Source organism: Haliaeetus leucocephalus, unplaced genomic scaffold (assembly GCF_000737465.1).
Source record: "Haliaeetus leucocephalus isolate CR32 unplaced genomic scaffold, Haliaeetus_leucocephalus-4.0 Scaffold696, whole genome shotgun sequence".
NCBI lineage: Eukaryota > Metazoa > Chordata > Aves > Accipitriformes > Accipitridae > Haliaeetus > Haliaeetus leucocephalus.
The window spans coordinates 1,163,785-1,191,744 of record NW_010973132.1 but is presented as its reverse complement, the minus strand read 5'-3'; the positions used below and the strand labels follow the sequence as shown (position 1 = coordinate 1,191,744).

General features: G+C 39.9%; 1 protein-coding gene across 1 annotated transcript; it reads right to left on the bottom strand.

Annotated features, from left to right (window-relative positions):
• On the bottom strand, window positions 1-27,960 carry EHD4 (EH-domain containing 4). The gene is made up of 6 exons (XM_010580199.1): window positions 27,931-27,960; window positions 24,560-24,774; window positions 19,531-19,628; window positions 11,352-11,764; window positions 7,143-7,307; window positions 1-4,640 (listed from the first exon to the last, which is right to left on the bottom strand). The coding sequence occupies exons 1-6, from the start codon at window positions 27,958-27,960 to the stop codon at window positions 4,104-4,106; spliced, it is 1,458 nt and encodes a 485-aa protein (XP_010578501.1). The 3' UTR covers window positions 1-4,103.

Genomic DNA, 27,960 nt, shown 5'->3' with positions numbered 1-27,960 from the left:
TCAAGTAGTTCAATATTAGTTTATTAAATCAGCAATTTTTATCACCACTTTCTAAAAATGATTACAAAGCATATTAAAATATATTACAGTATCTGCAAGGAATTTATTGTGTAGTAAAAGTGCAACAATAATGAACTTACAACTTTGTTTGCCTAGTTGGACAAACTGAAGCATAATGCACAGATCAAGCCTTCCCTCAAAAATCAGAGTGCCTCTGAAGTGAAAACACAGTATTTAACAAAAATATTAGAAAAGGTGAGTATGTGAAGTAAAAAAAGTTCACGTCTGTTCATTCAGTGCTAAGTTACACATACCCATCAAACCATGCGCTTCAAACTCTGCTTGAATTCCAACACCACAAAGAGCCAGCAAAGTGAACGCATGTTGTGAAGGGAAGGAAGTAAGAAGAAGAAAGAGGGCACATTTCAAGTACTGGGGATGAACAACATCGTTGAAAATCAGGGACCAGATACTTCTGCTTTGAGACCAGGTTCCACACAAATCCACACCATCCCCAACTAACAACTGGGACCTCACCCTGACCTAAAAAAAAATAATCTTTGTAAACTCACCATTTTCAAGCTGTCGCAGCTTTGAAAGGCTCTTGCTGTCCTGTAGTGTGGTTATGAGCAGTAGCCCCACATTTTCTGTTCCAATCTACAACAAAACTCTAAATAATTTCTGTGGGAACAGAACTAGGGTTGGGAATTAAAACTGTGTTGTGGAATAGTTGGAGAAGAGGTAAAAGCAGCAGTCTCTACTTTGGTTTATGGCGGCAGACTACACCAGGGGACACCGATTTAACAGGATGAATTACTGACAGTTTTAAATGGCCTCACAGCAAATGTAATCAAAATCCTAGGCATAAAATGGCCAACAAATCTGACATCTTGGTCTTTCTTCAGCAGAGATGAGTAACATCAAACTGAATACCAAAGGTTACCTCATACTGCTGTTCCCAGTAACTATTTAGAGCACAATTTCATCAGAGAAGGTAATCCTGCTCATTTCTCATGCTCCTAACACATGGACTCACTAACTCCACAGAACATTACCCAGACTGTTGTGTGTGGCTGGTTTAACTAACTGAATGGTCTTGCAGGATCTGACAAGCCAGAAAGCCAACAAGGCAAACGGAGTACATCCACAGGTATGTGAGGAGGTAGTGAGAAAAGATCCCTTGCCCTAAGCAACAGCAACCTACTATATCAGTTTAGCTGTGCAAGAAACTGCTGTTTAAAGTCCACGTGAAATGTACTTTAATCTTATCAAAGTATGATGCTAGTGCACTGCACCACACATCTAGAAACACATTTATGCATGTAGCTCTGCATGCCAATCCTGAAACACTTCTATTCCTCCAGATAAACAGAGAAAATCAACCTCTAATCCTATACATGCTTTAGTGCATTCCCCTTCCAAATTCTCCAGGAAAACAAAGCAAAACATTTCAAACCCATCTAGACAAAGTATTTTAACTTACCAAAATGATGGATTTCAGTTTGTCTCCCCTAAGCCCACGTTAGCACACTGTCATAGGGACTGAAGAAAAGGTTGTGTTCTCCATTTTACTACAAATAAAGCTAGAAAAATAAAACAAAATCACTGAGAAACTATCCTGCTCCTCTCTCAGAAGGAGGATATTCCTACTGGCATGGGATCACACAGCCCCAATGCATGTGGAGCATCACCCTTGGAAGCTACACACAGTGGGAACTCACCCCTGGAAGCCTGTGCTGCTGAAGAGCAAGGTAAGGCAGACAGAGTCAGAAGACCAGCAACTTCCCAGATCTTCTCAGCTTTGCCCACACTACAGTAGTCACAATACACAAGCTTGCTTGCTTGCTTTCTCCTGGTGTCTTTCCTTACTAAGCTAGTCAGGTTGGTCATTAGTGTATGAATTTGTTACTGACTGCAGACACTACACACAAACAAACATACATTACTACTTCTGCAGCCTGTTTTTAACAACTCCTGCGATGTCTATAGGCTACTTCCTGTTGAATCAGAAATAAATTACATAGAAAATTCAGTTACTCTGCAGATGTACAGTCACACAGGTAAACTCATGGTCAAGTTTCACAGCTCTACTAAAGTGCACAGAGATGCACTAAGGCTAATTTGGCTCCTAATTTAGGTCTAACAGAATTAAAGTTGGTATGCTTGAATGATAAGAGAAAAACCTAAGAATTCAAAAAAAGCAAGTCCTCAAGAACAATTTAACTATGCCAGGATATCCTTGATAAAGGCCCGGAAGCTTGGCAAGGTAAAGGTGTCCTGTCATTACTTAAAATAGCTTCATTGTTTTCCCATGGTAAAGCCCTGGCAAAGTTAATGGTAATTTCACATCAGAATAGGACAGATGCAGAAAGATAAGCGGTCCGAAAGATCTGAAGTATTAAACCTGACTGACAACCTACAAATGTACAATTTGGAAAAAGAAGCTGAGGCTGCTCTTAGGTCACCTACAAATCTGAACACGTAAATGTGACTAAAATCTTAGCTGGGAGACAATACCCAAACTACTTCCCTCCCCTCCCTTACTGCAAGGATGCTAAAACATTTTTTGGCTTGCTCTGTCTCAGAAGGCACTACTGCTACCACTTACTGAGACTCAAAGAAAAAGTGCTCAAAACTACACTACCTTTGATGTATAGGGTATTTCATACTACAGACAGAAAACAAGTCAATTCCTGCTCACAGGTATAGAGCAAAACTGACTCCTAAGTTTGATTTTAGAAAAGAACTGTCCCTCCCCAAAAGACTCAAGTTCACAGGGCCAAAAATTTGCATTAAGGTACTGACAAAAAACAGTTGTAAGCAGCCAATATGTTCAACTTTGATTGTGTTGTTAGAAAAATGAATGTTTATTAAGCGTCCATTCCTTTCACAGATTGTTTTCAATAAAGGAATAATATCTGGAGGGACCCATCTATCATTTATTACAGTCAATATAAAGATTCTTGTTAGCCTCCCCAACTTTCAAATCTGCCACCACAGGAATCGAATCTCTCTTTTGTGGTTGTCAGCTACACATTGGCAAAAGAAAGCTAAAAACTTTTCTTTAAAATATTATATATATAAAAAAATATACACACATAACTGTATAATTACCTGTAAGTAGAAATTAAATACCAATGAAAATTTCCCAAGACAATCTGATGCGCTTTAAAGAGGGTGACTTTAAGCAATGCACCTCTTCTGAACAGAAAGTGAGGCTTGGTTTCAATGGAAATGTGATTTTTTTTTTTTTTTTTTTACCTTACGAAAACATTCTGCTGTCACTTTGAACAATTCAGGAATTTATTGTCTGCAGAGCAGCTAAACTGAAACCTCAAAAGAAACTCCAAATCCAAGGACCAAAGGAGATTCAGCTCTTCTAATGCTAATACAAAGTATATAGTGCTGTATAAAATTGAAGAAGCATTTCTTCAGGTAACAAGATACAATGATGACAGATTGAAAGAATCATTTTCATATTTTGCAGTTCTAGCTATAATCAGTAAAGTTTTAAAATTAGTCTGGTCACATCCTGAGCACTTAAAAGACTCTCCCCATTACTCTTGTCTCTTTTTCTACCCCCCTATTAAATAATAAAAAGAACAAAAATAAAATTTCCTTTTATATCAGCCTTTTCTTAAACTATAGAGATGCTGACATTCACTTGATGCCTAAAGTATGTTTTTAGCTTAGAAAATGTTCCTTGCACAAGCAGGTGAATTTAACATTTAGAGCTTCCTTGCGCTATTTAATAGTTTGGAGAAACTTACGTTGCTAAGTATTTAGGTTTGGTGAAGGTCAGTAATTTTTATACATGGTCTTTTCTGCTTTATGGTTGTAAAGGCAGCAAGACATAGAAGCAGGACTACAAAAACATTTTCACCTTACGATAGATCTATACAAGGCACTTGTGATAAGCATGTCTGAGTGAAGGTCAGTAGGGACAGCTACACGAATGCTTCCCTGCTACCATGCTTCTAATTTCAATAACTTGCGTGAAATGTGCTGTGAGGTTTAAAGGATCTAAGCCTAATTTCAAATTTGATGGTTTCAACACATTTGTTGAAAGATTTCCAAAATCCTTGTTCTTCTCCTTGTATTTTTCACTCTGCTGTCTGGAAAGGTTTCCTGTGAGATGGTGGCACCAGGTGGGAAGGTAGCGTGCCAGGCAGTTCATATCCATCCAGTTTAATCTTGATCAGATGTTTTGCTAATGCAAACTCCTCATCATCCAACATCCCATCACCATCACAGTCTGAAAGTTTCCAGATCTTCCCCAGGACACTGTTGGGTAGTTTAGAAGTCACCATCTCCTTCTTTGCACTAATCCCAGATATTTTACCATTGATTGGTGACAGAGTGTAGAAAATCTCATCATAAGCAGGTTTATCTTTGGCAACAACCCATTCATCTTCATCAGCTCCTTCCTTAGCACCTTCTCCATATCCGTGGCCAAAAGGTCCTGCCATGGTGCCATCAAATGCTCCACCTTGTACGACCTCTGTGGGCATATTGATCTCTTCCTGTCTGATCAGGCTCATCAGGGAGGCAATTTTGTTGGCCAGCATGTTATCCACAGCTTCAATTAGCTTTGGTTTCAAAGAATGAAATTTAGTGAAGTCACAGGTCTCCAACAGCTCCTGTCAATGACAAAGGTTTCAGTGACAGTAGTTAGAAACATTTCCAACATATTGAAGAGGTTAAAGAATGGGCTTCAAATTAAAATAGTCTTATCTTTTGAAGCAAATTCCATAACCGAAACTCCTCTTGAAGGAGAATCAAAGCTGACAAGTATGTACCATACACCCAATATATTGATCAAACACACTAAGACAATTTCACAACAGTGTAGGAGCTCATCTATTAAATTACATTTACAATACAATTTTCAAAATGGCAATGCATAAAAACATGGCAGTTGATGAATGTTACCCAAAAACTTTCCATTTGGTGATTTTCTTCCAAACATCAGAGAAAGCATGCAAGTACGTCCTCAGTCCTGCTAGCATTTATGCAAGTGTTTAAAGTTAAAAATAAATCCAAGAGTTTGCAGGACTGATCTGATTTTAGAGATTAAACTTCTTGTTTGTGGTTAGGTCATGAAGAAGTGTCCTTTACCAATAAAGAAAAACTGAGCTGGGATAACAGCAGCAGCGTTTTTGTAGAAGTGCTGCCAGACCTCATGAAGCCATATGGTCCCTGCCGAGTTTTCGTCTTGTACATAAATGCCTACTAACCTCAGTGAGATGCTTAATAGTGGTGCTATTCCAACACAAGCTCCAGCATGTTTTACACCACAACACTGGAAAATTAAAAATGCTTGGGCAATTATTAAATTATTTCTACATGCAAAATGCTAGCCAGGAAGAGAGAGTTACAGTGGAAACTTAAAAAAAACCAAACAAATAACACACCCCCAAACTCCTCTCAAAATGTGTTAAACTGCTTTAACAAATCACACCTATCACCTAAGGGAGCTGCTCCCGTACACATCAGAACTATAATGATACAAACCCAAGAAACCTGAAGACCAGGCAAGTGGCTTTGCCCATGCACGCAGAACTTTGGATTTCTTGCCAAACAACAACCATGACTCTGTTCAGGTGACATTTATACACAATCACCTGATTTACAGCAACTGATCAGTATAAGTTTATGATATGCAATAAATCTTAGAAAGCAAAGGTCAAACTTTCTATCTGTTTTGGCACAATTTTGTTTTCTCACAATTTTGTTTTCTCACAATTTTGCTCCTCATTACAGAAGTGACTGATCTCTCATGTATATATTTGCTGCCATCTGCTGCTGAGGCTTAGCGACATGCACGATTAGTTTGAAAAAGTTCCATTCAAATTTTGTTTCAGTGTTCAAACTGACAAGCGATCACCTCTCATTCTCTCATTTCACATCACCAACAAAAGTGGCAAGGAAAGAAAGAGTCAACTTTTTCTACACAACCCCCTTTTAAAGCCTAACTCATAAAACCCTTCCAACAATCCTGCCTGTGAAAACCTGAAATAGATCTTGTGCTTCATCTGTTATTTACTGTCTCATGCCAATAATTGATTCCCAGGTTAAATATTTTAGTTCATAAAAAACTTGTGCACCTCTATAGATAGGTTAATCAGCTAGTCATTATTCTTTATGATTAGCAGTGTAAGTGTACCACAAATTGTCAGAATGATATGCAAGTGTCAATCTGGACAACATCCTCCATCACACTCATGACTAGCCCATGGTCAGACCAAACTGCATGCTCCTGATCTCATGTCCTTCAGCTTCCAAGCTGAATTATCTTCTAATTCAAAGGCCATTTAAGAAGTCTATGATCTCAGATCCAAAAGTTGCAAATTGAGGCTTGAGGAATAAATTGAAAAGCATTGCCAACACAACATTAGCTGTTCTTCCCTAGGATACTCTCTAAACAACTCACCTCAAATCAGAGGACAGAAATAAAAAGGTGAGAAAGTGACAGAAAGTTGGCAGTGAGATTGTATAAAGTTCAAAAGAGGAACAAGAGAAAAAAGGTATTTAAAAATTAACAATAAGAGTATAAATTGAGAACTTTGATCTCTTCTTCATAGAATTCAAACTCAAAAGGACAGGAAAAAAATGAAAGGTATCATTTTCCTAAAAGATAGGTTTTTAATTGGACTTTTCAGATAGCACTTTGCCTTTACATCTCACTGGCAAACAGTATCAGTAAGAGCAAGAATAGAGTAGGGTGAAAATGATTAATATGTGACTAAGGATATCACCTACACAAGTATATGATAGCATTACAAAAGTGATATAAATACCCAAAACAAGAACCAGCTTAACCCGTAAGTGTTCACTACCATTTTATTTGCACAAAACCTTTGGCACTATCTGCCATGAGGGACCAAATATTGACTAAAAGGACAGAAGGTCTGATTCCTTATGGCAATTTCTACAGTCCAAGTTACCAATTTTTTTTGTTCTGCACTGCTTCCAAGTCATGCTAACCCCATAACAGACACATGATTGATTGTCACGTCAGCTGCTCTATTGCTGAAGACCCTAAACTGTAATGCTGAGATACTCTGTCCTACCTTTTCCAATTTGGAAATCCTGTTGGAAAGATAGTTTTATTTCAGTGGAATTGTAATCTATCATCCTACCTGCATTTTCTTGACTTCAGGGAAGTCCCCTGCAGAGATATGGTACTCCCTTTGTAGCTGGATGTAGATCTCCGGTAATCTGCTGATCAGTTCCTTCTTCTTGTTCTCTTTTCCAAATACAGAGGGCATTTCTTTTTTCAGATAGCTGATGATATAAGCATGAACCTAAAAAGAAGCAAAACTGAAATCAAGACTACCGTTTATCTACACTTAGCATTAGTGTTCTTCACGCAGGTTGTAAAAAGAAACAGAAATAATATGTTTCCTTAAGTCAGCTCAAGGATAAGATATTATCAACAATTGTTTCTGAAACTTGACGTTTACATGAACAGTTATCAACTAGTTTTGCTGCTTTCAGCATTCCTTTGAAGGGCAGAGAGCAAGCAAACACATTTAAAAGAAATACAGATGCACACTTGCAGCTTAAGGAGAAGCATGGTACAGCATTCTATCAGTACTAACAGTGAGAGAAAAAGCAAGGTCCCAAAATCACGTCCTAACACTACCTGCAGTGATCATACGCAGAGTGCCAGCCATACTGGTCCACCCGCCTCAGTGGTAGAGATTTGTAACTCCATTTGTCTCACCAGTTATTGTGAGAAGCAATGGGATAACACCTCAAGTAATCCAAGTATGCTAAGCGGCAGGGCTATCTAGTTGAAGTGACACTGCATTCCTACCTATTCACTCCCAGAAAAGCGAGGACCTATAGTCTATATTTATGCAGCCACCAGAGGACGACAGAGCAGTCAGTATACTATAAGACCAGCATGCCATTGGCTGCCTTGTGAAGCCTTAGGGAGAAAAGTAGAGCCTTTCCAGCATATAAGGAAAGACATTAATCTAGGATGACAAGTCCTACAATACATTGATACTTGCAGAGCTCTTCGAGTTTCCCATCTGCCGTGATCAAGATAACCCAGCACTGCCATCAAAACATCCATCCTGCCCATGCACCCTCCCTTCCACCCTTACCCTGAGCCATTCACCTCTTCACCTTTACCACCCTCCCACCACCTTTCACCACAAAAAGGACCTGTTTGGCCACACAGTGAGTGATCTGGTCCAAGACAGAAATGGACACACTTCTTAACTGAGGCAAGTTGACTTACCCACTTCATTGTGTGGACACTGACACTCGTTCTGCACAAGAGCAGGAAGCGCAAGGGCAGCCTTCTTTTAGAAGCAGTGCACATCTATCACAACTTGACATAATCAAACTGCTTTCCTAAGCTCTGACCCAGCCAGGACCACTGAAGTCAAATGACCCCCACAACAGGATAAATCTTTACAGAACTCAGGTCCTTCTTCATTAAAAAAGGATGCAGTTGTTTCCAAAACAGAAGTTACTTACAATTTTCACACACACACAGAAAAAAAGGTTAAAAATAAGAGCATCTATCAAACCACTGAGCCGTAAAAAGCTGAAATTTTGAAGACTGGGGGAAGACAGACTACCACAAAAAAGCATCAGTAGGAAAAAGGGATTACATAGATGTGGTGTAAGTATAATACTTAATACCTACCAAAACACGACAGAATGTGCCTTACAGTATTCTCTACAAACTTTACACAATCTGTATAGTGCTCTCCCATTCTTTTCCTTACTTATTTAGGAGGCTTACTGGAAACTGGAAGAAAAAAATTTCTTTGTTTTTAAAGAAAAATGGTGTAACCAGTTTTTATTTGCACGTTTTACGATCACAACTTTCACACATCACTTCCTCATACCTAAAACAAGTGCATGCATTTTAACTGCAGATAAATTTAGGTTTCTACGGAAGAGAAAAAAAACGACGCAGCATAAAGAAGCAGGGTTTCTCCATAAAACCATGAAATTTTGTAACAGGGTAGATATGAGTTTTTCTCCAGAATGACAGATCTGATTCAACAAGGATATTTCTAAGAGAGTTTATAAGTAATTGTATGTAATTTTACTGATCTAATGTTCAAAATAATACTTTGAGTGAAACCAGAAAAGTGCGTTTATAGTTCAGAAGCACTAACGGCTTCACATGGGTATGCTAAGTAGTCTAAGGTCTGCCAGTACACACATGTGTTTCTTGTAGATAAGAACAGTTCCCATCTTCAAAATGGTGAGTCACAGAACTTTAAAAAAAAAAAAAGGATAAAAGCCTAATGCCCAAATTTGACAGCAAGTTAACAGTTTGCTTTTGGGGTTTGTTACTGTACATGCTTTAGAAGAGATTAAGAACAGAATGGCATGAAATAGGACAAAAAAAGTATCATGCAGTGCTGTAAAAAATTATTTTTGAGTGTCAGTACTTTAGGTGCAGTTTGGACGATAGAAAGACAACACTGGAAATATTACACTGCTGCTTTCCTGCAGATAAACAGTTTATTCCCCTTCAACAGCTGTCTAATTAACATGCCCTATGAGCATAGTATTTTATATTCACCTTTAACCATTTGTATTTTACATTACATAGAAACACCTAAAGACAATCCATCTGACACTTTTCCACTTCCAAAACAATTGTAACAAATGAAAGTGAAAAGCTGCCAACAACATCGACAAAACAGATTGAGATCATAGCAACTTTTAACACAACATCATCAGGAATGTGACTTTAAATGGAATTTTCAAGGAAGCAACTGCTATGGGGGTGCCCTAAAGCTCAGGCCACAAAAAAACCCCCACCCACAACCCTTTAAGTGTACCATTATATTCAGAGAATTAAGCAAGCCAGCATAGGAAGTGGTATACATCCCTCTACGACTATTTTTTTAATCAATGTAAGTGCAAGTCCTCTTCATTTTTGCTTAGAAGTCCACAGGAAAATGTATTCCAACTGCATTAACTCAAGTGATGTTCTGTTTGATAACTGCAGAGGAAATTAGAATTTCTGTCCGGTACCACCAGCTTTCTCCCCAAGTATTTCTGAGGTTAGTTTTCCTTCTTTTCCAATTTTCCAAATGATAAATTCTAATTCTTGAATCATCAATTTTCATTTTGTTCTTGAGCTTTTCAAAACAAAGAGAAGCTTGGCAGTGCTTTTAACTGTTATTCTTACAGCAGCTGCAGTGCTACAATAAAATAAACACACTGCAGAACCAGAGAAACAGGCAAAGAAATATTTCAGACTGCAGCCAAAGCTTATTCTAGTCAGGCTGTGAGAAGAAAGGACAGATGAAGCTAGCATTGTTAAGCAGGTAGTCTGAAGATTAGTGTAAAATATAACCGGAAGGTTTTACGAAATGGGTAATTAAAACTTGGTGATAATTCACCAAGCTTTACAGTGACATCCACTCATTCATCGAAGATAACTAGAGACCTATAAAAAAAATTTTAAAGGTTTTCAAGAGTCAGCTGTAGACAGTCACCGCACTGTCACACACAGCCTACCCATGCACACTAGTTAGTGACTGTGATTTGCACACAATGCATGTACTCCTCCAGAGCTGAAAACAAGGGGAATGGTGACAGGGGCTACCTACAGTGGGGCACGTAACTCATGTTCCTGGATAACAAGACATGCTTTTTTTCCTGGATGTGATGACACAAAGTCTGTATCACCCAAGTGTCTCTGTGACTGGGAATGAAGAAGATACAATTGGAGAGGCTCAAGATTTTCAATCTAATGCACAAGCATCTCTCCAATTCATCAGTATCTGTGCTTCACCAAGAGTGAGGCTTTTAATCAATCTTGTATTCTAGGGCGTAACAAATGCATTTAGTCAAAGTGTTTTTCCACTGCAGCTGATTGATAGTATGCATTAAGGTATTAATATGCAAAAAAGCATATGGAAGGTTGCATGTGGATAGCTTTGGTTGTGGTTTTTCGTCCCCCTTTTTCTCCTTTTTTTTTTTTTTAAAAGCATTCTTCACAAAACAACTATTGTTAAATAAAAAAAAAGTTTATCTCCAAAAAGTAACATTAAGATTGCCTGGCTTCACAGTGTTAAAAAAAAAATCATTCCCATACCAAGCAAACAGTAACTTTAATGCCCTAAAAAACCCATCAAAACCCTTCTCTAAAGTTAGGGAGGCATCCCAGCACAAGTCTCGACTTCCTCCTACTTGCTTCTATATCCTGAGTGGCTACCTCTTGCTTGAAAAACTGACAATTCAATCCATTTGCTGAAAAACACACTGTTTATAGGTAGAGAAAGACTGGGAAGGCTGAGAAAGGACATACCGAAGAGACTGCTCATTCAATTAATCTCAGGTTTTTTATCTTTTCTTACCTTTGCAAGTCTTGCCCTCTTAATGAGATCATTAAGTTTCCGCACAGCCGCCTTCTGCGGGAGGCTCTGGATATCCTTGAAAAGATCTTGTGCCTCGGCTTCAAAGAGTCTCCGATTCTCTGTGTTTCGGAGAGGATGGGCCCAGAAGGAGCCAATGTACACCCGCAGCACTTCTGGAGTGTTGATCACCTTTCCCAGGGACCACATGAGAGCACCGTAGACCCTCATCAGCTGCTGTGTGTCCACTTGGTCAGCCTTATTAAGCACTACTCGAATCTTGTCATCCTGGCCCCGGAATGATTTAATAGCTTCTGAAAACTCATCAGATATATCCAGCTTATGGGCATCAAAAAGTAGGATGATGCGGTCGACCCTCTCAGCAAACCACTGGAGAACTTGGCAGAAGTCATAGCCTGAAGGAAGAATACACTATTACAGTTCTACCATTCAGAAAAGCAAGTCTCAGAGAAGGTAGGGCTGGGGATAGACAACAAGGGGATCATAGCATCTGCCTGGGGGAAAAGAGGAGATGAACCACCTGTAGGAGAGCATCTGTGGACAATGAGGTCAGGACAACTGTACCCTGCATTTCCTCAGACCAGTCTCACTATTACTGCCTGTTTTTATCACTGCCCTTCCTTCAACCTCGCTATTCATCTCTTAGGTCATTATCTTTTGTGCTGCTGTGAGTTACCATCTCAGGCCCATGTCTGCTCTTCTCAGGAGTTCTGGCTCCTGTAGAGCACCGAAGCTAAGCAGGTCTGTGGGGCTCTTATCACAAGCCCTCTTCGTCACTGTGAACACCAGCCACTTTTGTAGCACTGCCTATCTGTACTAACAAGGAATGTTAGTGCAGCGCTCCAGCGTAGGTCAGCAATGAAAATTATTTGGATTTTAAAACCATTTCTAAACTCATCTCTCCTTGCATTGCAACACTTGCTTATTTCAGCCACAGCAGACCCAGAGATACAATTTACAAGTAATGTGCCTGCATTGCTGATGGCTTTGGGGACATGACAGGTTACAGAACACGAGCAGTGACCTTTCTGATCATCTCAAACAAATTTTTTGATGTTCTTAAAGGAAGACATATTCATAGCACCTGTCTGAACACTTTTATAAGTGCAGCTGGTACATAATCCACACGACAAACAGTATTCAGGAACTCCTTATTCAGAAGTGACACATTTAATCTGCAGAGAATCACCACTAGTGATGTGTCATTGGGCTTGGCATGGATGCGACTCATTTTGTTTGAGTAAGGAACAGCAATGTATGAGCTGTGAGCTGACATCCCACCCCTCCTCTTCCTCTCAGAAAGAAATCGGAGCTGAAAGAGGGAGCAGTCAAAATGCAAGGACTGGCATAAGTAACCCAAACAGAATCAAGAGTTTTGCTCCCAGCAGCATATATTTAAATGCCAACAGCAAAGAAAGCTCAGTTACCACCAGTGAGCCCTCCAGGGTGTCTTTGGTCATTTCTCAGCTGTGCAAGATAAGCCTTTAAACCGCCAACCCCCCAGCAAAGAAAACCCACTTAGACTACTCATACATGAGCTAATTATCCAAACACTTCATACACCTGGTCCAGATACAAGCACCTTTCCTCATTCTCCCTAGCATCTTTTAAACAGTATAAATAAAAGGGTATGGAGACATTGTAAAGTTGCTTAGCTTTTCTTAAAACAATGCTGGTTCAGTCAAGTCATTATTCATTATACCTTCAAGTTGGTGGTCTTTAACAGGGAACCCAAAAGCAAATTAACTTTAGTTGCTTTTCAGTAGAACCTGATAAGGGCCAACATCAAGAAAAGCAGACAACATGAAAGTAATAAGAAAAAACAGTGAGCTCCAGATTTGTCACTGAGCATACTTATGCATGTTTAGCAACACAGGAAAGAACTCAGTCTTAAGTCTTTTTTTTAAAAATTACAAATAGGATATGAAATGAAATCCAGGAATTCTAGTTAATAGTAAGAAGGTGTCCCCAGTTACCTGTCTTCCTCCCCGCCCCCCCCCAAAAAAAAATCATAAAGCTTCACTAAAAATCCAGCACAGACACCTCAAACTGAAAGGAGAGGGCTATGTTAAAAAGGTGTTATTAGGATCCAAAAGGATGCAGGTCAGACTCATTAACTGGCTATACAAAAAAAAAAAGCCATCATAATCTTTCCCATTAAAAGGATTACTTTGTAAGGAACACAAAATCCATCCCCTTTCCAGATAATACTGCTCTGGTACTTTCACAGGTTCTTTCCTGTGACCAGTTCCTGAAGGGCTGAACACCGAGATGAAAGGTGGGGGCAAGGAGAAAAGCTGCACAATACAGCTCGAAGACAACTCTTCTCACTTCACACTAACAACCTAATCAAAACCAGTATGAGTTAATTTATCTTTATAAAAATTTAGCACGAAAGAAAGGGATAAGCGAGATCTTGTACGGCACCTGCATGTGACAACAGTGCACAAATCTGACCTACACAATAACCTATTCTGATTTCACTCATGTAGAAGCAAATATGCTTGAAATGAAATACATAAAATTGCAAAATTAAGCAAGTTAAATTCTATTAAGTTTTCCACAAATGGATATGTGAGAAAGTGACTTATAAGGCTGGTTAAATATATAAATTCCCACCACACATTTGATGCATTTTGAACTGTAAAAACAATTGTACAGTCAACCAGTCTACGTTAACTAACAATAAATTTATTTTAAATATGAATTAAATATTAATGAGGCATTTGCTTTGAGAAAGAAAAGTCGACTTGTTGAAAATGGGTAAGAAAAAGACCTCAAAAAAAATCTGAAAAAATTATTCATTTTAATAAAAATTTGTCATTAGAAGTGAACCTATTTTATATACAGACTCAGTGGTTACACATTAGAGTATATCTGAACTACAGAGAAGTAATACATGGTTAAATATTCCAGCACTGAGACACAATGCACTTAGGATTCTGTCACATACAGTACCTGTGTGTGGATTAGGACTTTCAAAGTTGAGCCATACTAGGTGAACACTGATCAGTTTGGAAAACTTGACCAAAAAAATTTGGTGTTGATACTTCTCAGCTTCTTGCTGCTCTACTGTTGCTAATTCTTCAAAGGTTTGTTCCCAACGACTCATGTCAGCAATTATATCCAGTCTGAGGATCTATGTCTCACCAGGTACAACATCTACTTGGAATGCATATTAGAAAGTCACAAGTCACCCTTGTACCCAGCTATGGAGCAGAGGGAGCAGTGATCCACCAGCAGCACTACAGAGTTCTTGAGCTCATCCCAAGCTGCAGGGAAGGAGAGAGTTGGTGCCTCCAACAGAGGCATAGCTGTTGGGCATCAGCAAGGGGCTGAGCAGAGACCACAGAGGAGAACAAAATGAAACGATGTGGAAGAGATAAAGTTGGAGAGAAACTGCATGGGGTTACCAGTCCTGGAAACACCGATGGGAAGAATGATCGTGAGCTCTCATGTGTCATTAGCACAGTGCAAAGCACCAGCCCCATGCATGACAGCCACCAGCCATACTCAAAGATACAGCTGTGCAATCGTACAGTACGAGCATGGGTCAATTTTCTGTGCCAGCTAGTGATGAAGATTTGAACACATGGTAGGCTTTCCCTTGTGGGCCCAAGGTAAATAATTTCTGACTTGCCCTAATACCGTCTCCCAAAGCTTTTGCAATTCAGAAAACAATCAGGGAGGCTTGATGGGCTGCACCCATCCTCTTTGAGCACAGACAGGCAGAGCGTCCAGTTCTTCCACCCCTGGGGCTGGCACTACTGGTGCAGCAGAAGAGGCACCTCTCAGATGAAGGCTGCAATGAGGAGCCTCCAAGCTCAGAGCAGAGTACCCACTTACCAGATGAATCAGGGGCAGGCAGGGTGCCGGAGTGATCCCACCTGCCATTGCTGTCCAAGTACCAAAACCAAGGCTACAACACAATTTGGATAAAAGCAGCCTTTCCCCCCTGCTCAATCTGCTGTTCTTCTAATGTTTTGCCACAGGTGAGCATCTAAACTGCCCAGTCTTTCAAATTGAGCTCAGTCCCACATAGAAACGTGCACTTTTTGCTGTCCAGGGTGGAAGTTTCCAGTTATGTTAACGAAAGCCTGTCTCAATCCAGCACCCCAGACAACACTCTTACTGCACTCCTGTTGCTGGACTAATCCTAAGGGGAACGTACAGTGTCTCACTGCAAGGGAAAGCCTGACACAACACTGCAACTATACACATCACCTAACTTAATCCATGACTGCATTTTCACAAGCCAGATTGAACCGAGAAAGTTACCTGTATTTAAGTAACTCCAGTTCCAAAAATGTAAGCTAACCAATGTCCTCCATTCTCCTCTGAGCTCTTCCCCCATACTTGAAACCCTTGCCTTCATGCCACTCACAGTTCATGATGACCAACCCCCCCCGCCCCTTTCTAAAAGCAGCTCCTCCCCACACCCTGCCAGACATTGCTTCTCCTTCCTCCTCTCGTTGTTCCTTCCAAATATTGCAGACCATACGCACATTTCTGTCTGACACGGGCTTTGTGAACGTCACCAGTGATGCTGCAGAAGCGGCACAGGGACGGGCATTGTCTGACGGGGGACAATGCTGGCACACGTCTGCACATTCTCCTCCAGCCACTTACGCAGCCCCTGAACTGACAGGCAGGAAGCTTCTGGTACATCCTTCTGCCGACAACAGGAGCGGGAAAGGTGTGTCAAGAAAGACAGCTTTGAATGTTGCGCTCTGTGTGTATTTTTGACCCTTCAGAAAGCAATCAGCTCCTTCATCCATGGCCTGGATGCTTTCCAGAGTTATAAATAAAACATGCTGATAAGTAGTGTATATCCTGTATTTTTATATAGTCCCTTTACTGTTTTCCTGCATTTTAAAACTGGAAGTTAACATTTGATTGCTTTGCTACACCCTGCTCCTAGTGATACCTGTCAAACTCTATCATTATGCAGGTGTTACATCCATTCATAGGTAAATAGTTAAGCAGTTACTCATGGGAAGATGGAAAAAAACACCAACAGCAAAAAGTGAAGGTTTTACACTGAGGTCCTGTAATGTTATTCTTCCATCAAACACATTAAAACATCACCAATAAGAAAAATTGCTGCTCACCAATGTTAGAAACAAGCTAAACTTCTAGAAAGCTAATTTAAAAACTCAGATATGAACAGACACCAACAATGTGCAGAATAGAAAGCATCTAAGAATACTTATCAGGTGTTATTAAATGTCATATTCCATTACCAAATTATGAAAAATCTCATCATGTATATATTATTTAGAAAATAGCAGCAAGAGGAATAAGGAATAAGGAAATAAGGAAAAAGAATAAGGAAAACAAAAGTTTAAGACATAAACAGAAAGAAACCAAAAGCCTAAAAAATTTGCTGAACTATAAAATTTTGAAATACAAAATTGTCAGAAAAGGAATTCTGAAGAATCACCCTGTGTATTTAGGCTTTCCTGGCAAGCAGAGAAAAGCATCCCTATGTTTAAGTCTGTTACCACCTTCACAGTGAAAGGAAATGGCAGTTCCCATAGTGAAGCATACCAGCTGCAACCTTTTTCAGTGAGCAGCAGCCAGTGAATTTAAGAGGTAACGACACACATTTTGTAGGAAAAAACCTTTGTTGGTCTGAAGGTGTACAAACAGAACCTTCTCCAACAGAGACACATTTAGGGACAGCAGAAAACATCTTGTAGAACCCTGGTCACATTGGCACACAGTGATTTAAAAAGTAATCTAAGCAACTCAAACCTCAAAATGTGCTAAATTAGACTTGTAGCATAAATGTGTCAAAGTCAGTCCAACTCCTGCAGGAAGCAGGTCAGACAGGCTTTGCTGTGTGCAGCACCACAGGACAAGTCAAGTTTGTACTCCACCTCCACAAAACCACCTGTATGAAAACTGCATAAGCAACCCAAAAGTCATACAGAGGAAATGTATCTGACTATGCAGTATTTCAGACACGGGTGAGCGCAGTATTGCCTAATTGTAAGCGCATGCAATAGGTCCATACAGTGACTTGTAGGTACTTCATGTATGCTGATGCCTAAGTATATGAAACCTTAAACCTTGGCAGCAGATGCCCTGCAAACCTGGGGCACAGAGAGAACAGCACTCTAAAACTGACTCCCCAAACCTTATTTAGAGTACAACCACACTGATTAAACTGCATACAGGAGAACCACATTTGTGACAAAAGAACTATGCCAAGTTACGTATTCAAGACAATCTTTCACACACTGAAAGAAAATTCATTAAATGCAAACTAGTCAAGTTAAAGCCTGCAAAACAGGTAAGAGTTAGAGGTTATGACTCAGCACTGTCAGCTTAGGTGAAAGTCTACTATATCAAAGGGCAGGCCAGCTAGGCCATAAAAGCAATTGACAAGGCACATACCATCAAGAATTCTGAGCAATAGAGGAAAAACAGTCACATGTTAAGTTACAAGAGCAATTCTAGATGGCAGTGAAGAGCCACAGTCCTTCAACAAACACAGGACTACCAGTGAAACATAACCTGAAGTGAAACACAACTATCCCACAAGCAAAGTCTGGGACTAACTTCCACAGCAATCCCTAATGGTGTCAAATTTTGTCATAAAATTGCTTACTTTTTCAGTGGCATATTAATATCATGCTCTTGTTTTCTGCTTATTTCATGTTTGCTTCCACACTGTTATAGAAGTGGCAGCAGATACTTGAATGCTGCCAAGCATCATCTTCCCTTGATTTAAGAAGCAGAGAGGGAAAAAGATGAGCCTGATTTTTCTTGGTGGAGGAAAAAGGGAGCTAGAATCCATAACAGAGAAGCAGAAATAGGAGATTTAAGACCATCTTTGATTTTATCAGACTCTGTGTAAACTGAGACTTAAATATTTTGTGGACATCTTATGAGAAGATTAAAGATGGTTAGTTACATATGTGGTAATTTCTGCCTAGAAATAAGAGTGCCAGCTTGCAGTATTTGTCTTACTCATCTGGTTTGGCAACATTCAAGCCTTTGCTCACACAGAGGTAAAGCACTCATTGCTGTTCATCTCTGCTAGTTCACCAATATATCACATACAGGAAAAGACAGCTCACCCCATGATGAATGCTTTACATGACTATATGAGCAATAAAGAGGACAAAAACCACATTCAGACACTGAACAAAGAATCCAGAAACATCTAGACCAGTTTACTAAGAAAGCATAGTTTAGATCACAGTCTTAAATTAATCTCTTATTCTGTCACTGCAATGTAAAGATAAAACTATGGTTGCACAGCTGGCATATATTGTGCTCATTCCAGGATTTCCTCAGAAAATGCCAGATGTGGTATGTTAAAGAACTGATTACTTCCCCCTCCCAAGTTTCCATTTCTTAAGCAAAGGTCTGAAAACAGAGGGCAGCATAAGCCACACACTGGATTGCTACCATTTGCAACTCCACAGAAACCTCTGACATGCACTTAAATGCAGCTGAAGGAAACAAGGAAGAAAGTTATTTACATGATGCTGTTTTAATAGTTTCTCAAAGACAGGCTAATTTCTTAAACAGCATGTTAAAAACAAGGTTCAGTTCTTCACAGAATTTTCATTTTATTAAAAAAATACTCATTCCTTCTTCTTCCTCTACCTTAACTCTTTTGACTAAGAATTATATTACGACATGACTGAGCAACCTTAAGAAGCAACACTAGCAGCTGTGCCTACAATAAAAGCACCTTATTTATAGCCCAAACCCCTCAGTTTTTAAACATGACCAGTTTGAAGAGCTATAGCTATTATGAAACATTTCTTCATTCATGAACTTCAATAGTATATATGAGTCTATTCATTATTACTTTGTGGAAAGCAATTAAAATGATGGAAATAAGGCTTTTTCGCAGGAGCATCAAAGCACTAATTAGTCAACAGACCATGCAACCATAGCCATTTGCAGCCATAGCAGCAGGATGATAGCAATCCCAGCCCCACCAGTTTTCAAGAGAGAAAATTCCAAACCCTACTTCCAGCCTTAAAACATGGGTTTAACAGGCCTTGTAGTAAGAAAGTTTGGGACACACCACCACTCAAAACCACTAAAACAGGCCTCAAACAGATTAGGATAATGACTTGTCCAATACAGCAAAAATAGTTAGTAAGCTCGTTTATTTTCAAGTCCTGCAACTCACCTCTGCTGATGCGCTGCTTCTCTCCAGAGAGAATGCCAGGGCTGTCAATGATACTGATGCTCTTCAGTACCTGGTTAGGTAACTGAGAACACATGAACCTGTGGGAAAGGAGGAGAGAAAAAACATTAACAATAGCTCTAGCTCACATGTACATTGTCCCTTGAGAGCTCCCCTTCATATATCTGCTTTTAGAAAGACTTGAGTGAGATTTTTAACAAAAAAGTTTCTTAAGCCCTAATGAACCCCTATGTCTGGCAACCATACATGTTCAAGAAAACAAAATGTAAAGAGAGCTGTTAAAAAAAAACCACTAGAAAACCTTATAAAACCATATATATGTCTAAGCAAAATTTGGAATTTTATCAGTGCAAGAGCTGACAACATGGGCCACACATGCAATGTTAAAAAGACTGCATAAACCAAACATTTTGCTAGGAGTAAAACTAGTACACACAATAAACAATACTTCAGATACTCCAACATTTTCCCAAATTCAAAGAGATTCAAAAGAAAAGGGGAGCGGGCAGAAAGCCATACTGACAACATGTTTATATTCCAGTTACTGGCAAGTCACCCCCTGACCCGGTCTGGCAGCATTTGAACAGTCCCTGTCTCTAACCTACCACCCTCCTTAGGTGGGGCTTGCAGAGGACTGAAAAACAACAGTATTTCTCCCACAAACCGAGCAAAAGCTTTAACACTGCCAGAATCGATAGTTCAAATTACACACAGCAGGCTCTAAACAATAATCTCCTGCCTCTGTGATGGGAGACAAATTCAATGGTGGTATTATGAAAAATAAATAATTCACGAGGCCTCTGAGAGTTATGCAAAAAACACTTTGTGTGTTAAATCCAAACTACCCTGATGCTTCTGGGACAGTGCAGGACTGAAGAACTTCACCTCCCTTCATCATAAACTGCCTTTAAGAGATTTGCATAAGAGTTTAATCTTCTTAAGGGGTAGCAGCTGAAGACGTACTAGCAAGCAGACAGCGTAACCTGCCCTCCTCCCGTGAATCTGCAGAGCTTGGCAGCCATTCTCTGGGAGGCAGCCCAGCACAGAGTTAAGCTGCAGGCTCAGGCCATAGGAGAGCTGCCCTGTGTTAACCCATCGCTTTAGAAGGCACACTACCTCAAGAAACAGGGTATCACCGACAGCAAATTTTAACCGTACCAAGGTCAAACAAGAACTTTAAGATCAAAGATAATCTGAGTTAAGATGAATTCAGGCAGTCAAATATCACACAAAACATAAGATATATCAAAATTTGGAAGCTATTTTTGGACAGATAATGATTCAGAGCATTCAAAGGAAATCAGGAAGAAAAAAAATCTTTACACCTCACTTCACCTTGTTTTTCAGGTGTCCTTGTAGTAACAAGTCTATAACAAAAGCACACAGCATCTCTTCTTGGGTACAACAGAAACAGCAGCATCAGCTATGCCCCTCACTGAAGCCCAAGAGGGGAATAAGGAAACAGCAGCCACCTTGGCCTGATAAAACTTTAGGGTATGTAAACAGCACTACCCTTTTTTGTTTTGTTTTGATTTTTTTTTGGGGGGGGGGGGGGGGGGGTTAGTGGAACATCAGGTGTAGAAAATACTGCAAATCCTGAAGCAAACTTTTCCACTAAGGCTAACCTTTTCAAGAGATGCATTTGAAAGAGCAGTGAGGTACTACTGAATAAAGTAACATTTTTTGAACTTTCCAAAACCTACAGGAGACACTATGTTAAAGCAAACACATTTTGTGGAAGCATAGTGGACATGCAGAAGCAACAAAGAAAACACATTTAACCATGTCAACCGTTACAAAAATATACATCACTAGTATGTACAACACCAAGTAGCTTTCATAAATTTGGAACAGTGTAAAGACTAAATTTTGTTTGTTTTTTTGTTTTTAATCACTATTAGAAAGCCTAGCACTTTTTTGGTATCACTGAGATCTTTCTAGGCCTACCGTACAAGACAACAGGCACCATTATTTCAGCTGAACAATACAGCAGTATTTTCACTTAGGCATCACCCAAACTGGGACAGCTGGAAAAGGCTGTGCAAGAAAATAGAGAACTACAGGCCTCAGAAATGGAAAGACATTTAAGTCTTCACAGCAGTCATTAGTGGCAAAGGGAGAAGGCAAGTATACAGGAAAAGAATATGAAATAGAAGGATAAACTCAGAATTAACTGGCTGCAGCTTTTAGAATATATCCATAATCTAAAGACAACAGACGGGTTAAAAATCTTACATAAAACTAATATTTCAGACAACTTAAAACTGTAATGCTAATTGTATCCGAGTATCTCTTTTTGACACTGAGATTTGGCTCTGGACCACTATTTCTTACATACTATCTACTTCAATGACAACAGACCTTCACAAAAAAAAGCTTTATAAAAAACCAGTTGTGCGAATGAGGTGACTAACTGCTTGTGACACATTAGACCTTTGATACTGTCATGTTTTTCATATTACTGTAAAACTATTGTTAAAGAAAACCAGCAATGTTAGACTATCCTTGCAAAAATAAGTTACATTGTTTGCAAAAATGAAAACAACTTTGTAACCACATTTTTTTTTTTTTTAGATTAAATTTGGACAACTCAGAGAATCTAGTAAGAATTTATACTCCTTTTTGTGTCCATTCAAATACCCATTAGAATAGAGCAGGACCTCATGTTTCTTCTCAGCAGCACCAATTTATTTCCGTGATCTTCTGGTATACTGCAATATTCTTTCCTCACTTATTTTAACCAGCATCCAAGGGGACTCTATGTCCTGTCCCCATCCCCTTCTCCCCCAACTTTCCTTAAAAGTACACAGGAGAAATAAAAGACAAGTTTCTACACTCAGGAGCCTTAGAGAGACATCTATCACAAGCAATGAGATACAGGGGGAAATAAGAAGGGGTCATGGAAAAAAGAGGCAAGGTAACATCAATAAATTAATGCGGCTAATTAGTAAGTACAAGCCTTGATTGTGCTACTGTCTTCTTGTTTGTTTTTAGTTTCTCCATTACCTCAGTCACTGTTTCCTTTCATGTCACATTTAGATGAAAAGGGCACTTGACTTCACAGCCTAAGCGTCCATAGCCTTGTAAAAGTAATACCTTAAGTTTTTCCACAAAGCAAAACACTATGATTGTGAAATCATTCAAAAAATAAAGCAGGGGTGAGGGAGAGAGAGGAGTAGAGAGAAATATATTAAGACAGGAGTGAAAAATGTAATGTTGGGTATAAAGCATTGTTACTGCCAGTATGGCAAATGAGAGAAGGCAAAGCAAAATACATAGTATGATCACAGGTAAAGATGACAGGAAGAAGTTACTCAAAGATACTAAAATAAAGCCTAAGACATTTTCAACTACGTAAAGTAGGAAAGGGAAGTGAGTGGACAGTATTGAAAAAGCAGCAGTATGATCATAGTGGCAGGCCAAGGATAGTGCTAGGGGGATATAAGCACCTAGACCTCTGCTGCAAAACTAAGGAGCAAGTGTGAATATTGGGGAAGATACAGTTGCTTACAGCACTGCAATATAACAATACCACAGTCACCAGAAGAACTGGAATAATTTAGTCGGTTACTTTGAACACACATCTTTTTAGCTAGCAAATAATCTTGCTAGATTCAGGACCTGACACAACTAGCTGGACAGATGATTTAGCCAAAAAATTATGTAACCCATTAATCCAAACAAACATTTAGTATTACTCCATGTTCTGTGTCAGTATTTTAATATTGTGCAAAATACTGTTTACAGTACAATTATATTAACTTTTCATAGAGAGCACAATGGTGGGGAAGGAGACAACTAGAACAGTGATCTAGAAGACAAGACTTAGCCAATGATCTCACAGAAAGGGGTCCTGGACCACAAAATTGTTATTTAAAATGGGACTTGACTGCAGCTTCCCAGAGCACACATTCTTATCTCTCAGCAAAGTGATAGCCAAGCCAACTATAAGCAGCTATAAACGTTCTTCAGTGAATAAGCACAGCGAGAGATAAGACTGTACATGATGAACTTTTAACACATACGCCAGTGTTTATCAGCCAAACAGGAAGGTTTATTGTTAGAAGAAAACCAATTTAGATTAATGGGCTTGCAAACCAAGCCTCCATGTCAAGCCACCATCAAATACAGGAAGAAAACAATGTGATTGCTCACACAAAGTGAACAAAGTTATTAATAACTTTTAACTGGAAATATTTACAGTTGGACTTCATAATCTTAAAGGTCTTTTACAACCTAAACAATTCTATGATTCAGCCTGCTGCTTAAGTTACCCATGACAATACTCACAGCCTCTGAACAACTTTCCCCTTTTTTGCCAATACCCAGCAGCCATCCAGAAGCTAACGCTGTCATCCTGGTCTACAGGACTGCTTGAAGACCAGCTAGTTAAACACTTAACACCTTGAATATGTACTTTATCCAGGAGGCATAATCAAATATTATCCATTCTTGTAGGCCTTTTTACATATCCCAGCAACTCACAACTTTAAAGAGCTACACCAAGACCTCAGGTGAGACCAGAATAAAGGAACAAGACAGCAAAGGGAAAAGATCTTTTCCTTTTTTGGATGGTAGTTTTCAATAATAGTACTAGCCTATCAGTTTCACTGAGCAGGGAGATTTGTGCCCAAACTGATCTTGAGTTCCAGCTGGCATAATGCCTTACACAAACAAGTTAGCTGGTGGAGCATTTCAGCAGTTTTCTGTGAACTGGTTTTAACAATGATTTTCTGTTCTGATAACTGAATATATATACAAACACTCCTTACCTTTTTAATTTTTTTTAAGTTTTACACAGCTCTATGCTAGTACTAGCCTACCTACTACTGCTTTTTTTTAATTCACTTAAAGAACCACTGTTCATGCTTGTATTTGAATATTTATTCCACGCTGTTCAAAACAAGTACAGCAGAAAAAACTTAGTAAAAAAAACCACTGATGCTTGAAGGTGGTATCAAGTAGAAATTTAAAGATAAAAATCAAAAGACAACAAGCAAACAGATCTCACCTGTTCAGGAAAGCATTTCCAAAGCGGCTGAGTTTGCGGAACGGCTTCTTAGGATCAACAACTAGGGCATTTCCAGGAATATTTCCTTCTGAATCTCCATACATCACAGCAATAAAAGAATCCGTGGTAGGCTCTGGACCAATCCGCATGCCTGGAAAGTCTTGTTCAAGCAGGTATCTAAAGATGGAGAATACATAACATAACAGAATGAATGACTGGGAATGATAACAAAAGCAAATACCTATAATTTGCTTGAAAATTCCCAAGGATACACATGCTCTAGAATAATAAAATTACATTTTTCCTGCATTTCATTATTTCTATTAACTAGGGAGGGAAAAAAAAAACCAAAAAGAAACCACAACTGAATTCTAGTTTTTCACAAAAACTAGGTAAAAGGATAAAGTAAATCCCCTTACAAAAACAGGGTGGAAGTATTCCCTCAACCACAGCACCTGAACCACTCAAATGGATGTTTCTTCCAACGATCCCAGTGCTGTAGGTTACACCACAAGACACTGCTGCTTTTGTGTGTATTTTCAAGCCTATACAAGTGCTGCTGGTACTAAAAGAGAGCAGTCTGAAACAGCACATGAGCAGTGTCAGTCTAACCCTTCGATAAACTCAGTATGATTTTACTAACTTTAACTCATCTTACCACAGGCAGAGATAACACAGTTATGAGACAATACAGTTACATCTGTTTGGGAGTGAGGAAAGGACTTTTTTCTTTTGACCCACATATCAAAAAGTAATGGTTAACTAAGTCAGACCTGCAGAACTTGAGGCCTAACAGTAACATAGTTCTGAGAGGCAGTGCTGTACCAGCAGAAACCATCTTGCATCTTCCTTTTAGTAATCCACTCAAGAGATGCAGAAAGCACATACTCAATGGACCAATTCTGATACACCAAGTCTTGACTTTCCAGACAAGAAGGTCTCAAACGAAGGATGTGCATATTCAAATGCTAAAACTTAATGGAAGCAGAACATACATTTACAGAAAAAGCCTGTCTGCATCCCTTCCTGGACAGCAAGTGAGAAGCAAGAGAAGCCCCAAGCCTATCAAGCAAGCCTCCAGCTTACAATGTTCCTCTGGCCTACACTATGACAGCTGCCACTTTTCAAAACCAGAAGCAGACAACCCTGCTTAACTTTAAAGCATGAGTGCTACTGTCCTCATTTACAACAGCACCATCTTGAAAACATTCACCTCAACATTAAGACCAAACCGTTTTCAAGTATGCTGTAATTTGACATTACAGGAGCATTAAAATTCTCCAATCAACTCAAGTCATCTCATAATTATTAATTCCCTGGGTTCCATGTCACCCTGGAGTTCTTAAAAACCCTCACAATTTTAAACCAACTACAATTAAACTTTTTTACATAATCAAAGCTGGATTTAAATTAGAGTTCTTCAGGCACAGGTGATGGTCCTACATCCAATGACAGCACTAGTTAGGTTTAAGCACTTCTATATTAACATTGGTCTTTGAATAATAGTTTTTTTCTGGCCCTTAATCCAACAGCACTATGCCTGTTCTGCTAGTGGTGGGTTGACCCTGACTGGACACCAGGTGCCCACCAAAGCTGCTGTATCGCTGCCCTCCTCAGCAGGACAGGGGAGAGAAAATATAACAAAAGGCTTGTGGGTTGAGATAAGGACAGGGAGAGATCACTCACTAATTACTGTCACAGGCAAAACAGACTCAACTTGGGGAAATTACTTTAATTTATTACCAATCAAATCAGAGTAGGGTAATGAGAAATAAAGACTAAATCTTAGAACACCTGCCCTCCACCCCTCCCTTCTTCCCAGGTTCAACTCCACTCCCCATTTTCTCTACCTTCTCCAACCCCAGAAGCACAGGGGGAAGGGGAATGGGGGTTGGGGTCAGTTTGTCACACCGTGTCTCTGCTGCTCCTTCCTCCTCAGGGGCAGGACTCCTCACTCTTCCCCTGCTCCAGCGTGGGGTCCCTCCCACGGGAGACAGTCCTCCATAGACTTCTCTAGCATGGGTCCCTTCCATGGGCTGCAGTCCTTCAGGCACAGACTGATCCAGTGTGGGTCCCCTGTGGGGTCGCAAGTCCTGCCAGAAAACCTGCTCCAGCGTGGGCTCCTCTCTCCACAAATCCGCAGGTCCTGCCAGGAACCTGCTCCAGCATGGGCTTCCCACGGGGTCACAGCCTCCTTCGGGCACCCACCTACTCCAGCATGGGGTCCTCCCCGGGCTGCAGGTGGATATCTGCTCCACCATGGACCTCCATGGGCTGCAGGGGGACAGCCTGCCTCACCATAGTCTTCCCCATGGGCTGCAGGGGAATCTCTGCTCTGGCGCCTGGAGCACCTCCTCCCCCTCCTCCTTCACTGACCTGGGTGTCTGCAGGGTTTTTTTTCTCACATGTTCTCACTCCTCTCAGCTGGCTGCAGTATCTTGTTACACAGCAACTTTTTTCCCTCTTAAATCTGTTCTCCCAGAGGCACTACAACTGTCACTGATGGGCTTGGCCTTGGCCAGTGGCAGCTCTGACTTGGAGCCGGCTGGCATTGGCTCTGTTGGACATAGGGGAAGCTTCTAGTAGCTTCTCACAGAAGCCACCCCTGTAGCCCCCCCACTATCAAAACCTTGCTATACGAACCCAATACAATTTCATAAACAAATATGTGGGAGGACTTGAAGGCTGCTTTTGCTGCAAAAAACATTCTACTTGCTGAACAATCTCTGTCTTTAAGTTCAATACCCAAATACTCACAGACTTTATAGATCGGTGCATGGAAGCTGAATTTAAGGAACAAATACATACTACATACACATTTCAAAAATCTTATTCCACTAGCCTTAGCAAACTGGCTCCAGTCAGCTCAACCTATGATCTGGGGGGTTTAAAGCATAGAACAGTTATTTACATGACATTTCCTGCAGCTTTCTGCTTTCAAACAAACAAATGAAAAAAATGCCAACACTAAAAACTGTGGGAAAGGAGGAACACAAGAACAGTCATGCCAGAACATGCCAAAGTCAGTTTGTTCTACTTCTAGAATTAAGCTGTACCTAATGCACAGTAATAGGGAAATAAAACCAACCCCTCTCCAAAAGCAAAAAAAGCCCAACACTCAAAACTTCTCTGCCCATGCAGAGTGTACAATGCAGCAGATCCCTCATCTTTACAAAGTAGATCATGTATCAAAATGAAGACAAAACTCCTTTGATAGCTCAGCAGTTGAACACTTTATGCATGGAAACCCAGGACTTTCAAGTGTGTAGCAAACAGCTAAACACCTAAAACACAGAACTGTATTCCTGCCTCCTCATGGAACACCATTGCAGACTAAAGCCCTCTAAAACAGGATGCAAAGGCTAACTCACAAGAGCCACTACCATTTTCACTGAAGCCAT

What these genes read in the sequence shown, in the direction of transcription:
- EHD4 (XM_010580199.1), bottom strand. Translation starts at nt 27,960, where the DNA reads ATGGCTTCAGTGAAAATGGTAGTGGCTCTT. An exon ending in TGAAAATGGTAGTGGCTCTT is followed by an intron (nt 24,775 to 27,930) that starts GTGAGTTAGCCT and finishes TATCATTCCCAG; the next exon opens with TCATTCATTCTGTTATGTTA. An exon ending in CTGAAGTCAAGAAAATGCAG is followed by an intron (nt 4,641 to 7,142) that starts GTAGGATGATAG and finishes TGTCATTGACAG; the next exon opens with GAGCTGTTGGAGACCTGTGA.